General features: G+C 40.1%; 1 protein-coding gene across 8 annotated transcripts in view; it reads right to left on the bottom strand.

Moving 5' to 3' along the window:
• Positions 1 to 21,646, bottom strand: part of trpm3 (transient receptor potential cation channel, subfamily M, member 3) — a 154,046-nt gene that overhangs the window by 17,217 nt on the left and 115,183 nt on the right. For all 8 annotated transcript variants that reach the window (XM_055011060.1, XM_055011056.1, XM_055011059.1 and 5 more), the window contains 8 exons: positions 19,408 to 19,480; positions 14,009 to 14,109; positions 13,513 to 13,647; positions 13,376 to 13,426; positions 9,065 to 9,205; positions 7,083 to 7,112; positions 5,444 to 5,736; positions 3,687 to 3,915 (listed from right to left, as the gene is read on the bottom strand). In XM_055011060.1, the coding sequence (XP_054867035.1) occupies positions 3,687 to 3,915; positions 5,444 to 5,736; positions 7,083 to 7,112; positions 9,065 to 9,205; positions 13,376 to 13,426; positions 13,513 to 13,647; positions 14,009 to 14,109; positions 19,408 to 19,480 (1,053 nt within the window). The remainder of the gene's footprint in view (positions 1 to 3,686; positions 3,916 to 5,443; positions 5,737 to 7,082; positions 7,113 to 9,064; positions 9,206 to 13,375; positions 13,427 to 13,512; positions 13,648 to 14,008; positions 14,110 to 19,407; positions 19,481 to 21,646) is intronic.

Genomic DNA, 21,646 nt, shown 5'->3' with positions numbered 1-21,646 from the left:
GAGGCAGGCATGCTGCTAACACTTCAGATACATAACAGTCAAACAAGACAGGAAGCATTAAGTAAGAGAGGCTGTAACCACAGGGGGAAGGTGAAGAACAAGGAAAAGAAAAGAAGATGGAGAGCAGCACAATCGAGTGTCTACTTATCTCTCGCAGCAGCTGTCTCTAATTTAACAGCAAAATTTTAGCTGTTTTTTATTGCATTGATGACCGTCTCCAAGGTAGGGCTGAACAATGGCAAATTTAAATAATGTAATTAGCAAATTGCAAAGACTGCAAATTAAGATATACGTCATTCTGCACCTCTGACCCAGAGTTGTGTCAGCACTTCTACAAATTCATGCCATCCTCCTTGAGTAACAGTCACACTTTGATGAAAACTTATGTGGTAATTCTCCATCTCCAATTTTATTACACAGTGAAAACTGATTTAAGCATCTCTGTAAAGGTTCCGTAAGGTGAAAGTCCATTTTTTCTGGGTTTTTTGGTTATTATAAACTTGGATGTGTAAAGTAAAACCTTTTAAGATATGCAAATGTTTGTTCTGCCATTCTTCAAGGCCCAACAAGGCCTCCCAGCTATACAAGCAAGAAGGAATTTTACTCGACGGATACATACCATCTGAGGAACTAATAGTTGTCTGGCTCAAACTTCATATAATCCTTCTTCCTCACTGCCTGCTGCTCTACTGGTGAGCCATTCAGAAAGAGCATCTGTTTCACAATCCGTTACATTTATTTACTCTCTAGAGCTGCTTGTGCTAAATCTAAAATGTCTCAGCCATGAGCAAAGCACACCAGATGCTCTGCTGTTGGCTGCAAGAGTGAACAAAAGTGTTTTTATGCACCCTCAGCATCTGACGACATGAGAACTCTGTGGGTTACTTCTACTAGTTTATTTGATGTGTAGCTGAAGTAAAGTAATGTTTTACACAAATCTTATTTATCTTTCTGCTTTGGAGAAGGCAGTTTATTACATTTAATCTCTTTAAAACGTTAATCAAATTTCAGCGAAAGTGCAAGCATTAAGTTCACTGCTACTTTAGCGTTTTGCTTCTGATGTTCGTGTTTCTTCAGATTTTTCTGCTGCAACTGAACCTCCTTTTTCTTCAAGTAAGATTAAAGAGTAAAGAAAAAAGAAAAAACAGTAAGTCTAATGTCAAATTCTTGTTTTACATTTTCGATTTTTTGGTAAAGGGAACACTTAAAGTGGAAAAATTGGAAACTTCTCGTAGAATTTTCTAAAAATTAAGTGGCATTAATGCTCATTTGAAAGGAATGAAATGTTTTAAGTACATCTAGGTGAAACCAATAGCATTAATATTACTTGTTCAATGAATTTGGATAAAATTAATTTAATTTCATGTTACCAATTAAAGCAATTCATCTAAGTTGGGCTAACAATTCTCTGTTTTCAGTGTAGGAAAATCCTTAGTGTCAGCAAATTGTGCATCTAATATGGTTAGTGTCACCATTAGCTTTATTTGTATGCCCAACGGTTATCACTCTGTGCAAATTGTAAAGCTGAGAGGCATTCAGAGATAATGGAAACTTTAAGACCTATTTGAAACCAATAAAAAAAGGACTGGGTGGAAATAAAGGAGTGGGTGGGTTACTGTGTTTTTATAATCACACCACAGAAAGTGATGTCTCTGCTTTTCTTGTCATCAGTCATACTGAGGGGTCGAAGGCACAGACGTCAATACTGTATCAGACTTATTGATGTGTGAAGAAAGCAACGAAGCCATTTTTGCAAATCACGGTCCGTTTGTAGCCTCCAGTAGGAAGATTCTGATGAGAGTTAGACTGTTGGGTTGAAGCTGACAGCTGTTGCAACTATAGCAGCTCAGAATTGTGCACACACATTATTTTGACAACACTTTGACAATGTTATTTTGTGTATATCATGAACTCCTGGGGGCAACGAATCTTGTTTATTCCACTTGTGGTTGCCTTTCTTTCTTTCTGCTCTGGTGATTTTGCCTCAGCCGCTCACTCTTTCGCTCCCTGCTACAAAGGCCAAACCATACTTAAAGCACTTGCAGTCTGCCGTGCTCTAAGAAGCAAGCCAGCCAGACCCATCATCCCGCCTCACTCGGTGTATGAATGAGTGCGATCCCAGCCTTCAGCAAATCCCAGGGCAACTCTTCATTATAAATATCTCTAACCTCTGATTTGAGCAGCTGCCTCCTATCACCCCACCACTAGAAGTCTGACAGACCCACATGAGCAAATATCAACCACCACTGTTAACTGAAACCTCTCCTTTCGCTTCAAAGGGAGGCTCACTACATGAGCGTCAATGTAAAATTTATGGGACACAATTTAGATTTTTTTTTATTTAGCAATTAAGGTCAGTTCATCTGTCCCCTCTGAGTTAAGAGAATGCTTTGTAGGCTTTCTAATTAAGCTGTGGCAGGAGTTCAACCATGAGGGTCACCTTTCCAAGACACTCGGCATGCTGTCTCTCCAAAAATACTATTGTACAAGAAACTCTTCACCATGACAAGCAAAACTAACTTGTCAGATTTCACAGTATCATTAATTACCTTATTTCACCAACATAAATCCAACCAAATAATTAATCTGCTATAACAAATAGTCTCTTTATTTTACTGAACTGTTTCCATGTATTTATGCTGTCTCTTTAGGCAAAAACACCCGGAGGATCTGAACTAACTGAGAACACTGAGCATCACATATTCAATAGCTTTCTGTTATTAAATAGAACAGACTGCAGAGAAAGCAAATCTACGTATTATGGAATTGTTAACAAGCTGATTTTACTCCATCAGGAGGCGGGTGTGGGTAATGTAGGGTTTTTACTCTCAGTAGTGACCTGTCTACTTTTCACAGTCCACTGCACGCTTCCTAAATCCTGGAGAATAAGTCATCATGGTCACACTAGTGTACTGAATATTTTATCTTGTTATTCATCATCAACAGAACCTTTTTGATTAAGTTCATTTTTTCACTTATGTGGTTTAAGTACCTGACTATTGCATTGATTGTCTACATTACACACCATTATTTCTAATTTGAAAACTGGTTGATGTGGACTTTTTGAGGTTGATAATTGTTCTTTAACAGTTTGGAATTTTGAAAAAGATTTGTGCAGATTTTACATTTTACAGAAGAAAAATAAACTTGTTCCCTGGTGGACATGTGTCAGGGAGAGTTATAGTCTTTTTGGTATTTCTGTACTGAATTGTATTTTTACTGACCATGCAAGTCAATACTTTACATGCAAGTATGTATTTTTAATATAGTCATACTCGGAAGGCTCTACTTCTAATCTAGGCATGTCATACCCAAAGCTACTTAGAGGTTTTTTGGTTTGGTTTCATCAAAAAGGTAATCAGCACTTCTCTCTCCTTTACATCCCTATTGTTTCACACACCACAGCTGATTGCTGACTTGTCCAACAACTCTCCACCTCTCTGTAAGCCACTTGGCAGATCCTCAGGAGTGATCTGGGCCACCTCCATGGCAGTTTCTCAGGGATGTGAGAGGGTTTCTCATTACTTTTCGAGGCAGCCTCAGGGGGATTCAAGCATTCCAAGACAACTACCTCTCTCTAACACCAAAGCTTCAAGTTACAGCGAAGAGCACAGACATTATATTTGATGTAAGTATACTTTTGGTTACCCACAGGTATTCCCAAACATCTGGCCCACTTGTGCTACCTTCAGGCCTGAGTTCTTGCGCATGCGCAGGCGACCCATCCACATATCGGTCAGCAGCATCTGACTGCAGGTGTGAGCAATGAAGTCTCGGTGTTTGGCGGCTACAGCCAGCTGCAGGCAGGTGGCGTTGCTCCAGTTCTTCAGCTCGTATGTCAGCAGCTTCATGGCCATCTGCTCGTCCTGTTTATAGGACTGGTCCAGGAGCTCCACTGCCAGCTGACCAAACTCTCTGGGAAAATATAAGCAGGACATATACAAGCACAACGAGTCATAAACAGAGGCAGTAATATGCTTTGTCAAAATCCGAGGAAGTAATTAAACTGGTCAAGACATTACGAACCATCTGGGCAAAATTCTGCGAGAGATTGGATTTGCATACAAACACTTGCATACTCACACACTGGGACGTGAAACGCTTGTTATTTATTATCATTTATTTGAATAAGCATACTGAGCACAAAATGCTGTGCCAAGGTTTCAGAGTTGTAGAGTTGTGGGTCTAATAGGAAACATGATATTGATGTGGATATATGAGAATATAATATGGCCAACACAAACACATCTATAAACAAAACAGTAAACTGTCAAATATTCAAAATGAAAAACAAGTATAAACCACCATCCCTTACTCCATCACTTTATTATGGCCTCTTCCAGACAATAAACACATAAATCAATACTCTTGGATCAAGTTTCAGCCTTTGTTCAGCCTGAGTATGTGTGCATGTCTACCTGCACAGACACACACACAAACTCACACTCACTCACAAACATGCAGCGCAATGTTTCACCCTGCACTGAAAAGCAATCAGTTCTGTGTAGTTTAATGAGTACAACAAGGCACTAACACTGCCGGAGCTTGGGGGGATTTAAAAAACAAGGGCTTACAATGTCATAGATGCACAGCACACGACACAGTTCAACACTTTTTATCTCAAATAACTTGTATATGCATTCTTATATGAAAGGCAAACACTGCAACAGTTTTTACACCACTTCCTTGCAAGTGCCTTGAAAAGCAAAGACTCCCACATAATGTATTACTCTCTCTCTCTCCATATACGCACATATATCACATAAAACACAGGCTCACACACTGTCCCTTGAGTTTATACAAACACACATGGAGACACACACGCACAAAGACATTTGCAAACACCACAACCACAAATTATGTAAAGATTACATGAAAGTATAAAATTGTATGTAGTTAAATGAGCTCTTCGAAGGAAGTCAGCCAAATTCTCTGTGGAAAGCACAACTCAAAATATGCCAGCTCTAAGGCTATCCTTTGAAACTGTGTTTGTGTGAGTGTTGAGGTTGGTGTGGCTGTGCTTCATTTGTAGTATCTAAAATCTTCTCCCTTAATTAACAGTTATTTCCGTAGCCAACATTTTCATATCAGGCATTACCTTAGTCTAAAATGCATATCCTTGACTAACAATGATGCATGTTGTTGGAGTTCTGTATGTATGTCACTTGTGTCCCATGAGAGCCTGGAGTCATCTGAAACAGGTTAGTTTGCAGGGAAGAAGGCATGTTAGCATGCTTGTGTGTGTGCCTCTGCCTACACATACTGGAGAGCAGCGACTCCCATCTGAACTTTTCAGTAATCATTTAGTGCAGAGAGGTTTCCATGTTTCCAGTCCTGCTCATAACTACAGTATAAATCATGTACAATGTCACACAAGATTGGAAAATCCTAGCACAACAAGCAAGAAGGAAAAGAGAGAGAGCGCGTAATTCTTGTCACCCACCTGGAGTTGTGGTTCAGTTCTTGGGAGATGTCGTCCACCATGTCGTTCTCGGATGCTTCGTGAGCCATGGCCTTACAGAGCTTACACGCCACCAAGGCCTTGGCCATCGCCTCCTCGCCATGCTGCCAAAAGAACAGCGCCATTTTCTGACGTTTCATGAGCACAGCCCACACCATCAGCTCGTGGAAGGGGAAAGGGAAGTGGTTGATTTCTGGGTCATCCAAATCTATGTCCACCTCTTCCTCGCGTTTGCGTGTCGTCTTCTGGCGGCCTCTGCGGATCGGCATGTCGTCCTGGTGTAGATCCATAACAAGTGAGTGGAGAGAGGAGACAGAGATTTATGCAAATATTCTTCTAGTGATTTGTCAGACTATATTCTTGCTGTAGTTTCAGGCAACAATGTGGGAACATTTAAGGCTGATCCTGAGCTCTTTATGGATGTGCACATCTAAACCGATCACCAGCCATTTTAGGATTTTATACTATATTTATAAGAAGTGTTCATATGTAGTGGAAAAGTCAGATTTAAGAGAACACAAGGCACCTTAGAGGACACCGATTTCCTGCTTCTTCATAGTATCTTTTCATATAATTTTTCTGTCTCTGGAGAGATACACGTTATGAGTTAGCTTCTAAATAGCATCTCAGCAGGGCTGCATTGATATCCAATAATTTCACATTTAACTGATGAGGACTACTGACAGTTGGTCAATTCTTTCAATCTGAAAAATTTGTTTGAATGCACTGTTACTTCAAGAGAGATTATCTGGATGAGGAAGGATGATGGTATGGTTGTAAATTATTCAGTAATTCTAGACATCGACGCTCATTTATATTTCATTTATGAAAGAGTACATTTGTGATTTTATGGACACTGTAGCCTCATGAATGTAAATCTTCAGTAATCGCAGTTGTCAAATGATACCAGCAGTAAATTTAACATAACGTTTCACTGACAGGTTGCCACACTGATTGAATGATAAATTGCTTTAGAAAATGGGAGCAAAGCATTAAGGGAAAGAAGTCCACTTCAACAGGCAAAGTCAAAACATAACACACACTGACACACAGGGGGATGGATTTCAAACAGGCAGACACACAAAGGATCGGACAGCCAGGCATGTTAGATATGAATACCTCTGAGACACATGCTGTGATAAAAGCTTAATGCTGTGGATTCTTCACGGTGTGTAAACCATGAATACATGTGAGTACATACACCACATATTATGTAATGCTGTTAGGTCAGTCATTATCTATTCAGTTAAATGTTACTGGACTGCTCTGAAATGTGTTAGGAGAGATATGCAGATTTAAAGTGTCTGGAGCAATAAACTTTGATGTGGTCTTTCAATTCATAAATCTGACAAAAAAATTTGGTTTTGTTTAGATAACTGCTTGACAACAAGTCTTGAGTTGAAGTGTATTCAGATTGCCAGCAAAATAAATTAAATATACCTCAAAGTCTTCCTTTCAAAGACTGTGAGGCCCACAGAAAACACTGACCTGCAATTTTCCTGAACAGATTGCAGACCGACGATAGACTCAACACAAGCTACAAGTGGGAGAACTGGAGGGACGAGGGAGATGAACAGTGAAGGAGTGATTGAATAACAGCTTTGAGGAGATCAACACTCACCTCCATCCCCAGCAGCTTTAGGGCCTTGGGCTGGAAAAGCAACAAAAACACAACAATTGCAATTGACTGTATAGGCACAATACAGCACAAACTTCACTCACATGAGCCCAGAAATACAGTTTTAAACAGTAAATCAACAGATCCCTTAAAATGCAAAACAACACAAAGTGATAGCATGTAGTGCTGGAGTGATTGACAGTGTACTATACATATGACAATAATCTCTTACAATTCCATGCTTGCATGTATTAAAGCAGAGTGTTTTTGTGCATTTGGTACAGTACTGTGTATCTGTATTAAAGCAGGGCACGTATGAATTATGCATTCATGAGCCATCATCTGAGTTGGTAAAAATAACCCAGGTTTCCTGTGGGGATTTTGATATCTACATCTATTTCAAGGCTTTGTTCTTACTTAACATGTGTTTGTGCGTGCGTGCACACGAGTGTTTGATCGCACATTCAGTTCATCTAGAAAATCACAGTTAAACTGGAACTGACTCCCGTTCCCTGCCTCTCTCTCATTTTGCCTCTTTGCTCTGTCTCTTTCCTGTTTTCTTTGCTTGCGCGTTATCTGCGCCTTTCCAGCTGCTTTGTTGCTACCATGCCATCTCATACAATGAGATAAACAGGCGCACATGCACGCACACACACACACACACACACACACACACACACACACACACACACACACACACACACACACACACACACACACACACACACAGTCAACCGTAGTGCATCATCAACCGGAAATATGCTGTTTCAGACACAACTCTATTTTCATTACACCTGTGGCGGTGAGTGAGTTATTGAAGCAGAACGAGAGAATTACGCATCAGAACAAAAGCACATGAGCATCTATCATGTAATGTGCGGCACGTGTGCTGCTAAACACACAGCCACCAAACACTGTAGCATGATTTCAGTGATCGCCTCCTCCACTTTAGTTGAGTGTACTCATCAGTGAGATGAGTTTCTGTAGGGGTTGTAATGAAGTGTATATATTCTCAGGATCATCATAGCTCATGATGAAGAGCTGCAGCTATAGATGGATGATTTGTTGCACCAAGCTTGCGATGGCCTGTGCTATGACGCCACTCTACTTGATGTGAGAATGAATAAAAGAGAAAGTAGGACTCTTATGTTTGACCTCTGCTGATGAACAGCAGGTTAACCGCACGAAATTATAGGTTGTGTCGACTGAGTGAATGCCCTGCAATCGAAAGAACACAACGATTTTCTCAACATCATGTTTTTCTAAACATACTGTGTTCGTACTTGAGTTTTTCATTTGGCATATGCAGCTATGTGAACTTATATTCCATCCCTGAGATACTAGGAAGCAGCTGCAGCTTTAATGACAACAACTTGAACTGGCTACTTTAGGTGTATGCTGTAGATTCTAGATATTGATTTTTACTTTACTTTTTCTTGCTATTAAGCACTTTAAAACACAGGTTTTGCTGGCAATGTGACAAAAAATGGTTAGAAATAAATACATTTTTGGCCTCACTATTCTCAGACAAAACATTTCTGTGCTGCTACTACAATTAACAATGTTGATCACCTGAGCAAAGTAAGCAGCATAATCTACTTCAAGTCTTAAAAATCACTAAATAAACAGTAAATTGCTAAATTCTGTGCTATCCTTGCTCCAAAAATGAAGCACTGCACCTGGAGCACACTGCGGATTAAGGACCCATGTATTTCCTGCTCATTGCCATGTCACAATCACCAGCATTTATTTGTACATGCTAATTAACTACTTGCATCAGCAAAGAGGATTTTACCCTTGAGTGCACCATCCCTGATTAAAATTTCATTATTAGAATATAATTTGCTAATATTATTCATCTTGCCCTTACCGACCAAATTTGATCATGAGGCTCATTCACCGACACTGTTACTTCGATTAATGACACTGGTGGTGGAATTGATTAAATGACAGGATGCTAATGAAGGAAGCAGTCATTTTCTCACCCTCTTAGGTCCAAAGAGGTTATGGTACAGAGTTCTGAACCTCTTTCTGGTGTAGTTACACCGATATGCCCCGCCCATGAGGTATTCGATGACCAGTCCGATGTCGATGAGGCTGATACGGTAGTCCGGGGGCAGGTTTCCCTAAAAACCAGACAGTGTTATCAGGCAACAATCCAAACCGACCGATTAACAAAGGAAGGAAAACAAGAGTACAAGACAAGTCACACAGTCTTACACACTCACTTCACAAAATCCATATCAAACTGTTTTTGGCTATGAAAGAAAAACGTGATTATCGGATTCACCTTGAAGTAGATCCAACTGAACCCTGGATATTCTCGCTTGGAAAGAGCACACAATGTCAGTGAGTAAACCGCACGATAAGCAAGAGCAGGGGAAATGAGATACACAGAAACTCGCAGGCCAGATCTCTTTTCCAGTCTCTTTATTAAACTGTTATCTCAACCAGACTGTGGATCAATTTGTCTTTTTGTTTAAAGGTAGAAACTCAAGGCTATTTCTCCAGGTTCCACCAAAACCTTGGATGAACCATAAAACACTACGTGATAATTTGAGGTACTCCTTAACGCTTTTCCAGAATATGATTTTTTAAATCTGCGAACTGTAACATCTTCACTTAAATTCAATAAAGAAGTTAAAAAATGAGGAGAGAGTGAAATCTCAGGTGCTGTATGAATTAGAGTAATGTCTGAGGACAATTACAAAAGATGTAAAAAATTGAATGATTTGTCAAAATTTGCATTAAGGGAAATAATGAGATCTTTTCAGTGAGGTTCATTGCAGGCTTTAAGAGAAGGAAAAGAGGAAGAAAGTGGAAATGAGTCATTAGCCTGGAAGAGAGCGGCAGTAGCATGGAAAGATAGACAGACAGCCATTAACGCTGGAGGGGAGAATCATTATTGAAACAGGAGTTCTTTCATGTGAGGACTATAAGCATGTCGACAGTCACTGCTCTTCCTCATGTCCTCAGCATCAACTCCCGACCCTGTAGGCATTACTCTGGCCCCTGCTGTTCCTTTGAGATACACCAGTGGCCTGACATCTCTTTTCACCCACCCTGACACCATCTCCACTCTTCTGTAAACAAATGTGGGATCCCTGCTCACCACTATTTGATGGACGCTGCCCTTCATACAGTCATGTGAAAAAATTTGTACATCCCATGGATATTGTTGGCTTTTTTTGACATATCTGGACAAGAGAATGTTTGATCCCCTTTGAAACAGTGCCTATTAATGAAGGTGAACTTGCCTTTGTTAATCACTTACTGAAAAAATATCAATACATATGATGTTCTTCTGTGGTCTCAGAAGCTATCATTGCAATTTTCAGTAAAAATACCTTCTTGTGGGTGTTTTGCATAATTATCCATCAGTCTCCAATACTGGCTCATTGAAATTTTTAACCACTCTTCGTTACAAAATTCCTCCAGTTACAGTATGTTTGAGCGGATTTATTTATTTACTACATTTTTTTGGCATGTGCTGCCCATTACAAATCCACCCACAACATATCAATGGGATTCAAATCTGGGTTTTAACTAGGGCAAGCAATAACCCTTCCACAATTTCTTCTTTCTGAGTGATTTCTTTGTGGATTTGCTCGTGTACTTAAGATCCTTAACCTGTTGAATGGTCCACTTCCAGTTTAACTTGCACTCTTGGACAAATGGCCTCACAGTATCTTTAAGCGCCCTTTGATAAGATGCAGCATTCATAAGCTGAACCAATGACATGCTTTACAGTTAGTGTGAAGTTATTCCTCTCAAAAGCTGTCTGCAGTTACTCTGGTCAGTCAGCTCTATCTTTGAATTGTCCATCCAGAGTGCATTATTCACAAAGGTCTGATCTCACATTCATGGACAAACTGGAGTTTTGCACTAGTGTTCTTTTTCTAAACGAAAGATCAGGCCTGCCAGGCAGGTCAAGTGGGAGCAATCACTTTCTTTTTGTAAACACATGTACTGTGACACTAACATCTGAAAGACTGACCTGCAGATTCTTAGATTAAATTTTGGTGTTCCTAGAAAATTCTACAACCATTTTTCTCCAGGCCTTAGAGAGTTCTTTAGATCTTGGCATGATGACACCACACACTTGAAAAGTGAAAACACCAGATTGTAGATGTCAGAGGTTTAAATGAGACAGGCTCCTTCTGTCTCTTTCACAGGCAAAAAGGATCAAATATTTCCTTGTATAAATATGCTGAAAAATTTAACAGTTTCCACATACTTTCACAAGACTGTACATTTTGTTCTCTAGTCTCATATGTGTATATATATATATATATATATATATATATATATATATATATATATATATATATAAAAAAATAAATTTTTTTTTTTTTTTTTTCCCCACCGGTCAGTGGTTGGTCCCTGTGCTGCTGAAGCTCAAGCTAATAACTGTTTATTTACACCTTGTGTGAAAACACCCTGAGAGCTTAAAGTGCCGCAATTTTAAATTTTCCAGTATAGCTGGTAAACTCAGGGTCCTAGCTGACTTACAAATGAGGAAGCTGGTCTACTGGAAAAACTCTTTAAATTCTCTTCTCTGCCTCTATAGATCACAGCCCAGGCACTCACCACAATAGTTTAGACAACTTGTATTTGTTTAGGGCTATTTTTTGCCAAAACTCTGGCAAGCTGTCACAAAATGTGTAATGTAATGTAGACAAGGCCACTATTTCTCAAGCCAGTTTAATGTTAGCTGATGATCTGCAGTTCTAATCAGCTACCAAAATATTCATGCTGATTCCTGTTCTCTCAAGCAAACTTAGAGCTAAAACCATCTATTGGATTCCTTCCCATCCCCTGATGTGCGAGACTCAAGGCTCAAGGTGTACTGCTACCAGCCTTTGGTGACGAAGCTGCATTGTTCATTTACCATACTATACTATTTACTACAATTCCTGCTTTGGCAACTGCATTTCACGAGTCAGTCCCTGCATTTCTCCTGTTTCTTGATTCTGCTTTGATACAATCTAATGCACGAATCAGATCAAATATGAAAGCAAACCAACTTTGACCCTTCCCACTGATATTAGCACAACACCTGCACTTTGAACCAAAACAATAACTGCTATTTGCTGACAGCGTGGTCCAACAAACTACAGAGAATGATGAGAAAGAAAGGAAACAGAGATGACATGAAGACACTACCTGAGGGATAGCAGTTAGATCTAATTAGCATCATACCATGATACAACAAGGACACACAGACACTCTGCTACACTACCGTAACTACATACAGCTCTGCAAAAAGAAGATGGTAACATTATGCCATGCACTGCAGTGTGTGTTCGGCATGTTAGTGAAATGGCGTAGCGAAATGTCACGTATTGGAAGCTGCATATTCTTTCTACACCAACATGAGATCCGAGTTGTGTTTTAAAGACAGGAAGGAGGTAAAGTAGGGATGATTAGAGCTTCTTCAGTGACTCTCAGAGGATCTACTGTAATCAGCAACATGCTAATTAATGAACACCTCTCGATACTAATGGTGATGTTGCTGACCTCTCCATCATCTCTCAACAGTGGGATCACTGCTAATTGGAGCACGGACATGTGCTGAATGTAAAATCTAGGTTGTTGTCTTTTATTATCAGTAATCATCAAAGTGCTAGAGGAGATGTGTAGCAAAATTTAACAAACACTGCAAAGTGTTGAAATTTTTTGCAGCCACAACCTAAAATGAGAGATGATCACACAAGTTCATCGTCTCAGCACATAAATAACACAGTCGTTCTTCTTTTCAGGGATTGTGCAGTATCACTATTACGAGAAGTCACCAGTACTGTGTGTAAGAAAGACCACACTAAACAACGGTGTTAATAACACAAATAGAGACTGCGTTGTGGGTCTACTGAGTTCTTCTTCATCAGCCTCACAGCAGTTCCACTGTGGCCTCACTTTGCTCAAATTCAAGTTCTGTGTATAAAACAATATTTAATACATGTAGTGTTTGTTTACCATGCTGGTGTGTGCCTTAGAGAAAGAACAGAGTAAATTGCTGAAAAGTGATGAAAGGGATGAGAGTCGTGCATAGCTCTAACATAGCCACTGCAGCCTGACTCCAGCTGAAAGAGAAAAGCCGGCCTCTATTTGCAGTTACCAGCAACTAGGGCTACCAAAATGTAGACACACAAATCAATGCAAACAGCACACACCACAGAAAAAAAAAAAGCAACTGAAACTCTATGTAGTCAAACGTGTCTTCTTTAATAAATAACATTCCCATAGAGTGTGTCCAAACAGCCACAGAGCTAAAGGGACGGCTTTGAGAGTCATACCTTTTTGACATCTCTGACGAGGTGGTACAGCGTGTTCGATGGTCCGTGTCGCTGTTGAAAAAAGGAAAGAAAAAAATGATACAGCAGGCATTTATAAAAGTCCACGTTGTCACCACTGCGTGTATGCTTGTTATTACCGTGTTGTAGAGCTCCTCCAGTCTGGAAAGCGTGAGGAAACGGTGCATACTGACTCCATTTTCGATCAGCAGCTTGACAAAGTCTACTCTGTCCAGAACTAAGGCATCCAGCATCGCCTGCTCCAGGGAACCAACCTAAGGCACATAGAATAAAGAAGGCATGAAATACACAGAATTTACCAGAACGTGGACAAAAAAATGCATGGAATGTCTTTCTAAGCATTTTCCTTTCATCCAAAGCACTCCGAGCAGTGTTTTTGTATGCTACACCTGTGATTATTATTATTATTATTATTATTGTTATCAATAATATAATTTGGTAGTAATTCTGCAATTCAAGACTGAATCACAGTGCCAAAACAATCTTGTGCTAAAAGACTGTTTAAAGCAATGCAGTTCATAATATCAGCGAAAAGGATGTGAGAAAAAAACAAGCTGGGAATGCAATTAATGTGATAGTGTGTATATTGTTGTTTCTATTGTATATGCTTCTTACAGGCCACTGCTGTCCGTAGATGAAGATCTGACTGCGTGCAATGTCCACTCTGTTCCATGCTAGAGCCAAACTCAGCTGGTCCGGAGCTGAAGCATTGGCACCTGGTATGGGTTAAAAATTAGAGTAAAGTTTTACATTAACTGAGAGACAGCTACATACCAATGATATTCTGTGCTACATTAAGCAGTGTTTCACAGCGGTGATCTCTGGTAGTCAGAGTCAATCTGTCCCTCAGTGTGAGATGCCGATACAATGGCAATTTAGTTGTAGTTTCTGCAACGGTGTAACACTTTATTAAGTCAAAATTGTACTTATTGTTTAATGTTCAGCTTTTGCTGGCTTCTGTACTGCACTGTAGAGGGACTGCATAGGCTAATGACGGGCAGTCCCTTTACTGCAGTGGATGACAACATTTCATCAAACAGCAGCTTCATCTAACTTCGGGCTCCATGGATCAGTGCTCTACTGACAATCTGTGTCACCCTGTCTGCTCTGCTGCTGCCTTTGGCTGTGACTGTTATGTATTTCTGTTGAGAAGAAGATGTCCTTGCAGTGGGGAATGATAGCTTAGTCTTTGCTCTTTGATGTATCACTTAATTTAAACCTCCCTAAATAAAATGTGGACTACAACAATTTTCCCTTGGTTTTCTGTCTGTGAGAATCATTCAGAGAACTCTGATCCTCCAGTAACAGCATATCTGTAATGTAATTTAGAAGAAGAGGAAAAAGAGCTCTAGTATAAGACAAGACAAAACATCAAACAAAACAAGAAAATAAAAACATTTATTGAATCTGAACACAAAAGCACAAAGAAAGAAAAATACTGGGTGGCATTGGGAAATAAAGTTGCTTCTCTGATCGCTGACAGCTCTGCTGCGTCTCATTGCTGTTTGGTAAAGGACAGGTTGGCAGATGGAAATCTGGTGAGATATTCACAGCTTGTAAAAACAAGTCAAAGATTTTTTTAATAAAACGCTTGATGTGTGTCCTGGGGGACAAGTGACTGAGATGAATACTGTATACTATAATCACAATGTGGTTTGTTTCTATCCAGGGACATTTGTTCACCATCATTTCCTCTCTCCCTCTCTTCCCTCTTGTTTTCTGTGTCCTGCCACTTGTGTATTACAGAACAAATGCAGAAACACCAAAGAAAAGAAGGAAAAGGAAATTTAACCTATTTCCATGCATGTTAATTTAAGTTCCCTCTCCAGTCATTGATCAAACCAATAAAAACTCATTTCTGTAAATCAAAGTTGCATATTTAGACGTTTTATTCCTTGAAAACAGTTTCTGCCTTTAAGTGATGTTGATGTAACGCTACACTGTTGTTTCCCTCAGAATGTGCAGATCTATTAAATCCCTACTTATGTTTCCACCCAATGTCCCCACTCACTGTAGCTCAGCACACCAGCTCATCTGCGACCCTTTTCAGCACTGCAAAAGGCAGTGCCACAAGTTACCCGGAAAGACTTGGAAATGACGAATCTAATCTGATGAGTTTGCATATGAAAAAGATGAAGGAAAAAGCAAATGAGAATGCTGACAAACCAGAGGAGACCACTGCAAAACTAAGCTAGGCTACACAATGTCGAGCTGTAGTATTGGAGTAATTCATGTCCGAATCGTACGAAATACCAGAAGTCTGAATCCATGCTTCTGACAGTGTCACTGGTATTCTGCAGTTTCACAGTGGAAATGATCAGCTATTGACTGTTTATTTGACTCATGTTATGTCTTCAAGCATATAAAAAAGACCATATGGACATGTTAACAATGTCATCAGATGGAGGTCTTTAAAATACTTTTAGGAAAGACCCAACAAATGTACGAAGATAACAATACAATATATAACAATAATAATGATGAATTTTAAGAAAATCTTCATCTCACTTTTGCTCAAAGAAAGAGACTGTAAATAATGAATTCTGAAATAAACCTCACTATTTACAACTGATCTGCATAATCCGATGTGAAACTGCTTCTTTGTAATATGTTGCAAAAAGCACTTCTAGCATTTAAAACTTTCACCATCAGTATGTAAGAGACTATTTGCAGTTGTTGTCAGTTCTAACCACCGTCTGCTGTTGATGACATTAATAATTTACAAGAGTACTGCAATGAGGAGAAATGAGAAAAATAAGGAATCAATTCAATAATCTGCAATAAGGGAAAGTACAATAAGAATCCTCTGTGTGTAAATAAGAAGCTGTCATTTTAATATGCACACCACAGTGCTGCGTCTCTTACTTAAAGGTCTGCACAGAATTAGTGGAGCTTAATGGTGGGAGTTCAGGCACCGTCGCACTAATAAGATGCATCGGCCACTAATAAGCGCTTTACTGGAGATATGTGTATATTAAAAGGCGGGTGGTTCTGCTTTATCAAAGAGGCCTGTGACTTTATTCTGCTTGTCTGCAGGGAGGTTGAACTGAAGCCAACTCACTTCATGTACCCAGTCCTGGGGATATCGACTACCGTAGACAGCAGACCATCAATTACTCCCAACTGCACTCTCTTCCACCATGTGTCTTTAGCTGCTGCTTCCTTCCTGCTCTGTCTTATCCCACTTCTCGTATTCCCTCTTATTCTCTCACACAGGCTCACAATCATCGCTTCCAGTCTTTGTTTCTTACTCTTGCTCTGCACTCCACGCTGCAAATTCCTCACTCTTCTGTGTTTTGTTGAGCTTCAGGCAGTAGCTTAGTTCTTTGGGCAAAGGAGTCTAATCCAGTGTTTTTAAAAGCTCTCAGGCAGGATGCGACTGAAATCATCTTACACTAAAAGCCTTAAGACGTCTTCATTCACCCAGTTGCTGAATGAGTCTTGCATTTCAATTGACCCTGATGTTGTGTTGACCATAAAATGTTTTGTGCCCCTTTCTTCTGTGTTTTTTCTTTAATGTCTCACAGTGTTAATTTTAATTTCCTCTTTTTTATCACTTGGTCATTTTTCTTTCTTTGATTTCAATTCTTAGCTTCAGACCTTCATCTAAGCACCGCTTCTATCACAGTGTGGAGAGAAATGAGTGAAATATGATATAAAAACTGAGCAAAAAAGAGGGTTGCAATCAATAGATGGTATCAACAGAATACATGAGTGAGAAATATATATGTAAGGAAAGCAACAGAGCTAGAGGCTGAGGATAAAAATCAGGGTGTGACACTTGGGTCATGCACCTTGACTGCACATAAAATATTTGATAGTTCCTCTTTCGCTCTAGTTTGGTCTCTTCCTCCCTCTCTGTGGACTGCAATCTTTCTCTAAGGAGGAATTCCTGAGATAGTCAATCATAGGCTCTGAATTGCTAAGCAGTCCCATAGGAATCACAGTTCAGAACCTGTGCCGTCTCTGTTCACATGTATAGAGATGTGTGTGTATGAGTGTGAGAGAGGTGTGTGTGCAAACTCCAGTGAGCCGTACTCCTTGAAGAAGCAAGAGCAGCTGTGATCAATACAAGCTACTGAACAACCAATCGAAAATATGGATCCATGAATCCAGTGTGTGCAGAGGGGAGGGTATGGGAAACAGTGAAGTGGGAAACAGGGCAGAGGAGCGGGAACAGTGGAGGCTTAGTTTAATTGCTGTGTCTGCACTTGACAAATTTTCAATTTTGTAACCCAATTTGATCCAATTCATTGTGCTTATTGGTAAATGCATAACAATTTGTTACAGTCTGTGGATTGCACAATTTTGCTAACTGCTTGTCAGTGAGCCAAAATGTTATGGGCACTAAGTCAAACTGAGGAGAAATGGGCCGGTATGAAGACCTGAACATCTTTGAAAATGGTCAAAATTGCTATGGACCAATGACTGGGTTAGAGGATCTTCAAAACAGAAGGATTTGTGGGGCGTTCCTGAGCTGCAGTGTTGAGTACGAAGAGGGACAAACCATGAACCAGACACAGGGTTCACCTTGTACCTTACAAGTGTTATTGTCTTGGTACCAGAGACCACAGAGCAACTTCAGAAGTCTCATGTTTCTGAACTAGCTTTTTTAGCATCACAGGAGTTACCAACAGCATGTGAAGTAAGGGTAGTTTTAATGATTTGGCTCATTACTGTATCCCCTTTTGTATTTCACTGTGCTATGTTTCAGGTGTGGGTCCTACTGCTGCCATGCTGACTGATAATTCTGTATGTTGTATATTGACATGTGGAATGAAACCAGCAAAAGAATCACTATTTGCTCATCTCTGAGAAACAATTCCTTAGACAGTCATTCATAAACTCAGAATTGCTAAGCACAATGCTCACTGTTCCTCCTGTACACTGAATGTTTCCCTTGAATGGCTGAGTAAGATGAGACCTATAAACCTCAAGATACACATAAAGATGAGTTGCTTCGAGCTTGGACTGTGCAGCATGAGTCACAAAGCATTCGCTTGAGTAATTCTGATAAAAATAAAAAAGCTCACATGACATGATAGTCTTATGCTTAGATGTTAAATCCATGTTACAAAACGGTTACTGTCCTCATGAGAAAATTAACAACTTAAACTGAAATATATTCTTCTAAAGAGATGGCACAAAAGAGACGGCCCTTTTTATAATTCATAATTCATTGGGGACGGCAAGTGTCTTCCTGTAATTATTTGTCTCTGGTCACAGAGTTAATGAGCAGCTGTGTTCATGCTAATTGATGATTCTACAGGTGTTATTTTTATCTCGGTTTTTTATTAGCATGCCAACTTAGACACTGGAGCTCTGCCTGAAACAGCTTTAACGCTGTAGCTGGTAGGCAACTAGAGCCATTATACATTTAAAGGAATAATTTACCTGCTACATGTGTAGATCAATACCACTCTCACGTCTATATTATAAAGATGTAGCTCAAGCCAGCATTCAGTTGACTTAGCAGAGAGGATGAAAACAGCAAGTGCAGCTATATCCAAAGGTAACGAAATCACTTGAAGGCTTACTTGTTTGTTTGTTTACTCCATGCAAAATCTGAAGTGGTATTAGAAATGGTTGTGTGCTGGACTTAAACTACACATACCGAGGACTTCAGGATAATGTCCATCAGTATCATAAGCAATTATTTGATGAGCTATATAACATTAATAACAATAAGAATAAGGTCTGCTTTGGAGTCGTCTAGCCTGTGATGATTAACAATCTCATAATGGAACTTTAAGAGAGTAAAAAGCAAGCCTGAATGTCTGTTTTATGCCTGAGCTGTGAACCATGAAAATAAAAACTTGTCTGCTTTGAACACATACCTCAACTAGGACAGAGAGGGGAATACTTTCTGAAACAGCAACATCCTCTTTTTACGTACAGAAACTTCCAAACAACAACATTCCTTGAGGGCAGCAGTGAAATATAAGCTGCCTACTGTACACTCATTCTACAGCGAACACACACACACATACACACACATAAATGCACATACCCACCTTTGAGTAATGCAGTGAGGATGGCAAGGTCAATGTCCTGATGACCCTCCGAACCCATCCGGAAAACTGTTATCTGAGAGACAATGAGAAAAAGATAGACACAGAGAGACAGAAAGACATGAAGATTCAAAAGTGAGTGTGTCTGAGAAGTGAGCCTTTATTTTTACACAAGCAAAACTGTTTGAAAGTGAATTTACTCTTCAGTCATTCTATTGTTGTTGGAGTGAATGTATCAAGGCTAACAGTATAAAAAAAATTCAGTCGCATCCTGAGTAGGAGTGCTCTCATTTACTGGATTAAACTGCTTCACTGAAAACACTGCAGCTTAGGTGCACAGCTGAGGAAAGAGAGAACAACAGAGGAATTGCTCTCATGTACTGTACTGTATCCTCCCTCTAGACTCTCTTCTGTCCTGCCTTGTCTCTAGTGCAGAGAACACCGCAAAATCACATACATCTTGTTCCTAGGAGGGAGGGAACGGAGGGATTTGTTGAGAAGGCAACTGAGGAGAACAGTAAATGCATGGCAAAAGAGAGAGATCAAAGGAATATGAACTACTGGTGCTCTCCATGACCATGGACCATTCTGTTCTCTTCTCTACTGTGTCTAACAGCTTTTGGATTAGGCTTTAAGGAAACATTTTACTCTAAGGGCTGTTTAGGTCCTCAGCTGTGTAGTCTGACAGGTCTCTTAGCTGCATATTTTATATCTTTTGAGAGATGAACTAATGGATGAAAGCAGAAGTGAGATGAGAGGAAAATCTGAGAAATGGGCAGCTTTTTTCTAAAGAATTAAGAAGTCATATGTGACGCGCACACACACTGAGGTTAACGTGTGTGTGGGCACACGTGCTCATGTGTGTGCATGTGTGAAGGGCACCTTGTGGGAGCTGTGTACAGGAGAGTGTGTGTTCTGAATGCCTGATGAGCCATTCCTCTAATCCTTACAACCACCCATCCATCTCCTCCCACCTCCCTCCCTGCAGCCCATCTCCCTTCCCATCTCCCCCCCCCTTCTAAATGGCTTCATTTCGAGGAGCTCTGGGAATCTGCAGGCAAGCTTTGCTGCTACTGTTGCTGCTGCTTCCCTTGAAGCGATGCTGCAATGTTGCAGGCTAGCCCTCCTTGTTCTCGCTTTATATAGCTCTCTTTTTACACAGGCTAAATGTACAGAAATAATTCAATTCACATTGATGATTTACAGTAGCTGTGATGCTGGCTCATTCATCATCTGCACAGCATATGCTGAGGACATATTGTCTCCTCCCTGAGAGGGATATGATCAGTGAAACACCATGTAGCCAGAGACCTGTGTTAAACATTAAAAAAGCAATCACTAATGAGGGCAGCATTGAAATGTGTGTGTATGTGGTGGTCACATGCCTGTCTAATCATTGGGTCTATTTCCAGGTGAAACAGGAGTGCAATGAGACGTGAAGGTATCGATTAGGATCTTCTTGAGTGGGGACACCAACGAGTCGCTGCTGCAGTGTGCAATTTCATTAACTTCTTTGAGTTATGTTACAGTGTGTGTCTGTGTGTGTTTTATTAGTGTGGTCAGTGGCTAAATTATTATTTGCTAGAATGCATCCTTGTCTTCACTCTAATAAACGCTAACAACACATTTAGGGAGCCATCTGTTGAACACACATTACTATGGTCTAACCAAGTGTGTCACTGAGTGGTTGTGTGTTTCAGAGAGTCTCTTTCAAAGAGTGATTATGGCTGTCTGTGCTCTAATGTGCTGACTTTAAAAGGTCAAACTATATGTATGCAAAGCTGTGATCTTCTAACAAGATCACTTAGAGAAATAACCAGTCAGATGGACAACCAAAGAGAAAGAGAGTCAAAGAGGAAGAGCGCAGCTACCCATCATTTTTAAAGATGTGTTTATGTAATCATCATCTAATGTCACTCAATCAGTACAGATTTCAGTTTTGACCATTTGTCCGTTAAACCCTGCGGCTGCTATTATAGTGGAGTGGAGAGTTCCCCCCCACACACACGCACACGCACACGCACACGCACACGCACACGCACACGCACACGCACACACACACACACACACACACACACACACGCACACACGCACACCTACACATACAGGATTCTTTCCTTCCTTCAGGACTAAGATGGATTAGGGTGTGGTAGATCAAAGATGATTATAGAAAATGCTCACCATCATTTCTACCTCCACTTTCCCGTCATCTTTTCCAACTGCTAATCTTGCAGCTACCTCC

Source organism: Amphiprion ocellaris, chromosome 6 (assembly GCF_022539595.1).
Source record: "Amphiprion ocellaris isolate individual 3 ecotype Okinawa chromosome 6, ASM2253959v1, whole genome shotgun sequence".
Taxonomy (NCBI): Eukaryota; Metazoa; Chordata; class Actinopteri; family Pomacentridae; genus Amphiprion; species Amphiprion ocellaris.
The sequence above is the reverse complement of the archived record's forward strand: the minus strand, read 5'-3'. Positions and strand labels throughout refer to the sequence as shown.